Source organism: Gavialis gangeticus, unplaced genomic scaffold (assembly GCF_001723915.1).
Source record: "Gavialis gangeticus isolate Ggan-Ray unplaced genomic scaffold, GavGan_comp1, whole genome shotgun sequence".
NCBI classification, from domain to species: Eukaryota; Metazoa; Chordata; order Crocodylia; family Gavialidae; genus Gavialis; species Gavialis gangeticus.
The window spans coordinates 53391496-53400577 of record NW_017728992.1 but is presented as its reverse complement, the minus strand read 5'-3'; the positions used below and the strand labels follow the sequence as shown (position 1 = coordinate 53400577).

General features: G+C 36.2%; 1 protein-coding gene across 1 annotated transcript in view; it reads left to right on the top strand.

Annotated features, from left to right (window-relative positions):
- The window catches only part of LOC109298514 (orofacial cleft 1 candidate gene 1 protein homolog), a 78985-nt gene that overhangs the window by 20338 nt on the left and 49565 nt on the right, over window positions 1-9082 (top strand). Inside the window, exons 2-3 of the mRNA XM_019518648.1 lie at window positions 2023-2151; window positions 2735-2797. Of these exons, the coding sequence (XP_019374193.1) occupies window positions 2023-2151; window positions 2735-2797 (192 nt within the window). The remainder of the gene's footprint in view (window positions 1-2022; window positions 2152-2734; window positions 2798-9082) is intronic.

Genomic DNA, 9082 nt, shown 5'->3' with positions numbered 1-9082 from the left:
ATTTATCCCTCCTTATTTTTAAGGCAACCACATTTTTAATGGCAGCTTTTTAAGATTCTACTTATAAGGGGACATTTCTTTTCTATGGGCTGAATTCTTGTTCATTTGGTCTCCTCTAACCGCTTCATTGCATGTAGCATACACAAAGACATATTTTAAATAGGAAATGAAGGATTTCAGGGTGAAAATGATGCAGATAGGGCACTATGGATGCTGATGCTCTGGCACTGTACTCAATGGGTGTTTATCTGTGAATTCAAAAAGAGTAAAATTAGGTCATAAGTGGATTATTGAACCCTATGGAAGGAAAGCAAAAGGGAATCAATTGATAAAATGAATCGGCTACTGTCTTTGCACAGTGCACTGATAATGGCTCTGAGACTCATGGTTTCTGGGTTATTTTTTGTGTCTGATGAGGGCTTGATATGTTACCTTAGATATATTGTGTGATCTCTGCATGCCTGCCTTTTACGCATAATGGGGAGCAACGGCAGTAAGGAATTTCAGTGCAAACTCAAAGATAAAGCCAGGAGATGATATAGGGGCTTCCAGGATGACAGCAACAGAAGGAATGTAAGAATTTCCTTGAATCACCACAGAACTAAAAAATGACCTTTAGCAGTCAGAAGAGAGCACTGGTATCCTGTAGAGGTGACAAACGTCAGCAGATTCTCAGCACTGCTAGTGACTGAGCAGAGGCAAGAGTTTGATCCTGTGCCTAAACAAAGAAAAGGAAGACTCCTTCATTTATTCCTTGCTTTGTACAGAAAATGAAAATTCAACCTCCATTTATTGTTCATTGACAGCAGCAGAAAGACTCCCATTCACTTCATCAGGCATTGGTCAAATTGCAAGGGAGAACTTATTCACTGATTAAGAGAAGAGGTATAGGACTGCAGCCAGAAGGTGGTAGAAAGCACTTTACTTGGGCATTGGGGTAGAAACTGTCTGGTGTAGATGAGGGTTAGGATGTCTCATCTATACAGGACACCTCAGCAGGGTGGAGGTAGCCAGTGGGTAAGGTGATGCCTGAGGAGCTATTGGGAGGGACCATGCAGCAGCTGGGAGAGGAATCAGCAGGCTGACTAGGTGGGGTCAGTCATCTAGCTAGGTCAAAGTCTAAGGTCTTTCCAAGTTTAGTGGCTCATCAGGCTGGCATGGATAAGGTGCACTGGTTTCTGTAGCCAATGGCATATAAGGGAGTGATGTGACTAGCACCATATGTGGCCATCTTTGTTTGGGCCATCAGGCCCAAGTGATCAGATACCCATTAAAAGCTTGGTTGAGGGTGGATGGAAAGGCCTTTCATGTGAATGCAAACCAGAATTCAAACTATAACCTCTGAAACCATAGCAAATGGCTCAGAACCATTCTGCTAGTGTGTGCCATACATAGTTAGGTACTCCACCTTTATCTAAACTGGTGCATTCCTGTTTGACCATTTCATGTTTATTTAGTTTAATCTGTACTTAAGGAACCTTTGTTTTAAAGTTTTCATACAGAGACATTTTTATTTAAAACAAACAAAAATGCTGTAGTTTCTCCTTTTTAAATTACAAAAAAGTAAAACAACCTGCATCCCCCAGGATACGCAAATACAAGTGTTTAGGTTTAAAATTCTTGAGCACATGTAGATAACTGATATATTTCCTACTACTAATCCACTGCAAAGTCAGAATACATGCTTACGATGGACCCAGTTCTGCCTTCCTTATATTTTGTTGGTAATAATCACCAACTGCAATGACAGGGCCCTGTTCAGGTGAGCTTTTTAGTTTGTGTGTAAATCCCTGTTGAAAACAACATGCATAATTTTAAGCATGCATTGAAGTTCAATTGATTTCAATGGAACTGAAACAAATACTTAAAGTATGTATGTATATGCTGCCCTGAATAAGATGCTATCTGGTATCAGGGCCACCAGAAACCAGCAAACACTTCTGGTCTACAAGAGCAAATAAATGTTAGATGGAATCTTAAAGGTTGTATTCAATTTTTGAAGGATTTTGTTTTTGTTTTCAGCCTCTGCCACATAATCTGAATGCATATTTTTACATGAATATGAAGAAAAAACTGAAAATGGAAAAAACAATTGCTGTTCACTTTGAGACTGATCATGGTAGTTTTGCCATTGATTTTAACAAACAAAGGGTCAAACCCTAAAGCTATATTACATGGGTAGTTTTTTTTCCATGGCAAAGCAAGTTATTAATAAGATATTTCAGACATTTTTATTGGTATATCTATCATTTACATGTTTAAATGATGCTAAAATCCATGGGATATGAGGAAGCAGAATGCTTAGAGACACAAAATACTTAATTGTCTTCAGATTAAGTATAGTAATGCCAGTACAAACTCCATGCATCCTTTGCGATTACCACAGGATGACCTGGAATGACTGATTTCTCTAGGGTTACAAGTTAATGCCTTCTGCCCACAAACACATCTGTCTCTCTCCTTATATCTTGTACCATATTTTGCCTTGACTTATACCTTGGGTTTATACCTTGTTGATCTCTCTCTTTTTTTCCTATAAGATTGACATGAAGACACTAAACTGTTTTCTCTCTCCTCTTCAGCTGGGCTTCATGAGGACTGCAAGAACAAAAGATCTGTCCCAGTACTATGCTTTCTAAACATGTGTGCTTACTTTATATGGGGATTAGCTGTAGCTGTGTGTGCAGGTTGAAATCTCATATAATGTTGAATGCTTTTCCCTCTTTGATTATAGGTAGAAGTGTTTTCTTTACCCTGTTATATCTCTGAAAAAGGGCAGATTGACATGGACAGGGAGGTAAGTAAAAATAATGTTTACATTAAAAAAAAGTAGTTATTCCTAACATTTTGATATTCTACTATTATTTTGTAGGGTCGTAGGAGGGAAGTTAGCAGACACGTAGTCTCCTTTATATCACTGACAAGTAAAAGGGATGATTAACGAGTGTTGCAGACTATGTAGTAGGAAGAGAGGGCCTATAGAAGTTAAACAAAAGTGCCTTCAGAATTCAGAAAATTCCCATGTTCCATAGTAGGACCTCATTGTGCTTGTCTACTGTTTCTATTTTTGATTAGATTTATAAACACAGCACCACATATTTTCATGTGGCTTATAGCCCAGGGGCAGAATGAGATTGACTGCACTGAAACTGTGAGGCTTGTGAATTTCGGGCAAGGGATAGAGTGAAATAAGTAGTGTAATTGTTTTTGTGGAGTGACCGTGGGACCTCCTCTGTTCTGAATTACACATGGTTCAACCCTTTGACCTACCCAACCTCGGCAATGCCTGGTAGATCTCCTAAAGCTGTGCTGAAAGGTCCTATCAGTGACATGTTGGAACATTATCTGTCATGTGAGATGTGTGCCAACAACCATATTAAACTACATTAATTACTAGTGAGGCCGCGTTTGTGACAATCGCAACTTCATTTTAACCCATCGTCGTGTTGGTTATTGTTTAAACAGGATGTGCAGACAGGGATAATTTTATGGAATCAAAATGAAGTGTCAAGGTTTTATTAATAAGTGGCACTTTTTAGTTCATTTCACTTTCTTTTTATTTTCTTCACTGATTTTTTTTCTTTGGCTGGTCTTATTGCCACTTTTATGTTTCAAAAATTAGAAAGGCGGCAGCAAAAAATGCCCCTGAACTCTTAAAAACTATAAAAGAATGCCAATTTAATTGTTGCTACTTATTTAAACACAATGTTACATGTTATTGCAGTTCATTTTAAACCGTCTACATAAGAAATCCTTGATATCAAAAATGCACAGGTTTTTTGTGATCACCCGTGAATTTTCCCCCTGCATTTAGATGTTTGTAGCTTTTTCAGAGTCAATGTGCCGGTTGATAAGCCAACCTTACATGGGTCTGAAATAGAAGGATAGAGTAAAACCTCTAAAACAGCTTTGTGTGGGGTAGCGGGGAGGAAGGGGGGCTGAGAATGATCAATTCCTATTGAAGGCCTGATATGCAGGAATTCAGTATAATCAGAATGTTAGGATGCGCATGGCCATTCTCTGAAGTGATTCTGAAAATGTATTTTACTTTGTGGTGGACAAAGTCTGCTTGTAGAATACTGCACTGAATCCACAGCTCCGTTGTACTGGAATATACATTCTGTGTTATGGGAAGCACACGTGTATTTCACCCAGGGACAGAATCATACCCATTTTAACCTGGCTTTTCCCTTTAGCCTTATTACCTAGATAGAACGTGTTTAAAAGAATTGGTACTTATTTTCCCCTTTTTTTTTTTAAATTGCTGCAGTTGGCTAGGAAAAAAAATGCATTTGACCCCACCAAGTGTCATTCTCATTAGCAGTGAAGAGTTTGCTCTCAACAAAATCTAACATGGAATGCTTAAAGCAGACAGGTGCAAATTACAAGCTGTTTCACTTTGGCTGTTATCCCTTAAACAGATAAAGTAATAGACTGGGGGAAGAGAAGGCCAGCTCCAGCTGCATAAATGAAAGCCTTAACAGGGACATACCAGCTGGTTACAAGAATTAAATGCTGTAAATACCAACTAATACATTTGAGCGTGCTCACAGAGGAATATGTTTTTAGGAAGGCTTGGTCCATTTTTATGCAACAGGACTCTTCTTTGAAAATTGTGTTCAGCTCCATGTTTAAAGGCTAATGCTCTCACTGAAGTGAATGAGAACAGAAGCCAACATACCTGTTCCTGTTTACCATCATTACACTCCTTAGAGCATTTCAGACATTATTAGGTTCTTGGAGCCCTACCAGATTGACAGTATTTCCAGCTACTTCTCTTTTGGCTGTATTCAAACAAGGCCCCAAAGGAAAAAAAAAATAAAACCATGGATGAATCTGCTGAGCTAGTGTGCTGATGTTAGAAACAGTTGTTCATATTAGGAACACCTAATTTAATTTCATGAAAGAGACATAACATGCCAGTATGTGTATGAATCTAAGGTATGCATTTCCTAAAAGGAACAAAAACTCTGTCATTCCAAAGTTGCTCTTCTTTTTGACTTCCAGCTTGCATGGGGACTGCTGTCTGGAAGCAGTAACTTTAACTTTAACTCTAAGGCTGCTGATGAGGTCTGTCTGTGTGATCTTCCTAAGCAGATAAGGGTAGGGAGACAGCTCAGAGCAGAGCTTGTTTACAGCAGGACAGAAGAAAACAGCTAGACATAAATGAGGGCTGACGGTTTCATGAAGCACAATTGGTTGATCACAGATTCAATCTGACTGCCCTGAACTGAGCGATGATCCGTACAGTATGCAAAATTCACTTTCTTGCTGGTCTGTGCCCACCAGCCTTGCAGCAGCTTTCCCTGAGCCCCTCAGCCATAGCTTTGAGTGGAACCAGAACTGAACACAGCACTGTTGTACCCAATTCCTTTTGACAACAATCACATTCTTTTAAAAACTTCATAGGTTTTAGTTGTCACTGGTTATAAATGAGTTTTGTTGTTGTGGTGGTGCTTGCTGTTCTCACATGGATTTTATTTTCATATTGTTTTGCTAAAAAATAGCATAAGAGAACAATTTGTGCATTTTAATGACAGCAATGCATAGAACAGAAAAGGCATTTAAAAGTTTAGATTGCCATTTAAGTTTCAGGATGATGGGATTTATTCTTTATGAAGATAACAAGTTATCACCCACCTTTGCACAATACAACATGATCATGTTGTAATATTATATTACAGGAGTGTTTATTTTTTTAGGACTTGCTGCACAAATCCAGACAATGGGAATCGCCATTAGCAGAAGCATCATGATTTAAATTTGACTTTGAAAACCCATTGGCTTTTGTGTGTGCTGATCAGGTATGGGAAAGTCTGACGCACATTGATTTGGGATGTAATTTGGGCCAGTTCCTCAGCTGTTATAAATTAGTGGTGCTCACTTAAATTGAGATAGTTTCTTCACTTTACCTCAGCTGTGCATCTGGCTGAAGATGTTTAAACATATTGCTTTCTTTGAAAATATATATTAGTTCATAACTATTTACAGGTAGTTTGCTATAATTAAAGTGATATATTTGGGTATAGATGCGTGCGTGACCATATTATTGTATACAGGCATATAGAATGGAGCATCATGCTGAAAATATGGCAAAGGGTCATTTAAAGAGTTTGCTTTAATTTGCAGTTTGAAATCTAAGTATTGTAGCTACATGCAAATTGATTAAAGAACAATTACTTGAGACATAAATTTGCATAAATGCATACATTAACTACTGGTGACTAATGATAAAATGAATATAAAATGCCACTGGATAATTTCCTGCCTGTTCTCTGATGAGAAGACAAAGTATCATAAAAGGGGGAAAGAGCTAAAATTAAAAAAAAGGATGTAATTTACACTGTTTGAAGGTACCCATGTGTAAAAGTGAAAGCTGAGGAAATTGACCGGCAATAGGTAGGACAGGAAAATGTCTCCTAATTTCCTCTGAAGCACAAAGTGACAAGAACATGTGTTAGTTATACAGAGGCCACAGAAACATACCATTATTCTGGTATGTTGAGAAGTAACTCTGAAAGAATTTATCTCTACTGTAGAAAATTAGCTATTACTTTCACTGCAAATATATGAATGTGTGTGTTAGAGCGTAGGGGAAGGAGATAAAAAATTGACAGAGAGAAGAGCACACCTTTTAGAAAAAGTACACTTTTGGCACATTAAACGTCAAGTGTATAGTTTCTTTTTAACTTTTTTGTAAGTCAACAAGAGCTACTGATACTTTGCATCAAGTGTTTTTTTAAAAATTACCAGTATCTTGAGTTAAGGCAAGTCAAGTGATAAGTAATTCTGATTACTGTGTCTGGAAAATAATATGTAATGTTAACTTGGTTGGATGTGGCGAGATGAAAACACAGTCTCATATTTACAATTTTTGTGATTTTATCTTATGCCATGTAAAACGTATATAACATGAGCTTCTGTATCTAAAAGTTGACAATAGCAAATTTTGCAGCTTACAGCTTGGCTTGCTTTTGAAATTTCAAAATGCAGAGAGAATGGGAACATATGGGAGTCAAGTCCCTTGCTGCTGCAGATCATCATAACTCCATCAGAATTAACAGAGATGTTCTGAGTTACATGAGCTGAGCACCTGACCCTGAATTTTTCTTGATGTTATTTACATACATTTGAAAGTTTCATGTTACAATTCTATATCTCGTACAGCTTGATAAGAATAAAGAATATGTAATGAATAACAGTGTTACCAGTGATATTTAACTCTCCAAAATTTATAAAATGCAATTTCTTAGATATACAGGAATAAACAAAAATGTTTTAATATTGCAGAAATGATGTTATTTTAAAATCATGTTATTTTTTATTTTAAAAATGAAAGTTTTAGTTGAAAAATTATAAACTTTTAAGTGAGAAGTTTTATCCCTGAATTAACTGGTAAAGACTTTGTTGCATTAGGATAGCATCCATAAAACTTTAATTAATAAAAATGAATTAATATTTATAAAGTGAGAGCTTAACTATTAAACCATTTTTTTGCAGAGAATTTCGTATTCACAGAACAGTTGCATTCTTACCTCAGAGAAGTGTCAGCTTTTCGATTTATTCAAAATCTAAATATATTTAAAATATTTTTATCAGTATTGGGTATCTGTATTTCTTAATGTGTGAGCATGATGGTCAAATTATTATTGCAGATTTTTATTGATTAGGTCAATTCCAGACTTCATTTGCAATTGACATATACAGTCAACTGGGAAAGACATAATATGCGAAAAGTCTTTGTAAAGTTATATATTTTCAATGAATCCTGTAATTAATCCTTTTGTATTGACATTGTCTAGGAGCTGCGTTGCTAGCAGGGGTCCTAATTTTAGGACAGTTAAACAACTTGTCTTTAAAATTTGCTCTATTTTCAGAGATTAACCAGTTTACAAAACAGTTACAAAATTCTAAAATAAGTGTGTCTGGATTTTTCTTATTCAGCTGTTTTACTTTAATCACTTCCTTCCAAATTTTGAATATTATATAAACTCTTCACCCAATCCCTGGCTTTGTTCTAAGCATTAATTATATAGGGCTATATTCAACTGTGGTCTCATATTTGAGTCTCTCACTTGCTTCAGTACAAGGATAAAGTTTAAAACTTTGGGAAGATTATGGCATTGCTGTTTTATGTCTTTGGTGCTTTACATCTCCTGGAAAATTAATTTAGGACTTGAAAGATCACTAGTGAAATTTGCTGCTATTTGTCTACCCTGTAACCATTGTTTACATACTTCAATATTAAACAAACGTTCAGCATTGCAGTGAATTCTGCATCTCCCCACAACTCATAATCATGACATCTCTTTGGTGGCATCTCCTGAACTCCTAGTTTTTTGGAGGAAAATGGTGATTTACTGTTTTATATAGATCTAGAGATCTCATTTCCTTGCTATTGATACACACACTGTTCCAAATGGACCTAGAAAGTAAACAGTCATGGATGGCAGAGGGAAGACTATCTGTACGAAATATGCTTCATAACCAAACTTTTTTAATGGAGCACCTACATTCTGAAAGTGAAATGGAGCAGTGGTGCTGAATTCATACTCTAAAGAGAAGGGTTTTTTTTAACCCTCTTCATTTGTTATGGTTTCTTTGCATTAATTAAAATGGTTAAAAAATAGTATTTTAATGTGACCTTCATTTGGCATTTGTTTTAACTTTTCTTTTCCTATTTTATTTAATTCTTCCACTTCTGTTGTTCAATTAGTGTTTGACCCCTTTAGCAAAGATGTAAATTAAATGACATTTCAATGCCATCCCACATTTAAAATACTGTGTTAGTTGTGGATCATAAAGAATGATCTTCGTTCTTTAGCTAATTTATTCATTTAACAATTTCCCTCCAGAAGTTCCAGCAGAAGGCTCTGAAGCAAACTAAGCAGAAGAAATCCAAGTCGGCTGAATTTCTGATGGGTGAGCCTTGCTTGATGAGTTATTGCTCATAATTTGTGTAAGGATTAATTAACTAATTACAGACAAATGGCTGTGGGCGAAATTTTGCTCTTGCTTGTCAGGGTGCAATTTGTAATTATTTTAATCATTTATTTTTTTTTTATTTTTTTTTTTAATCGGA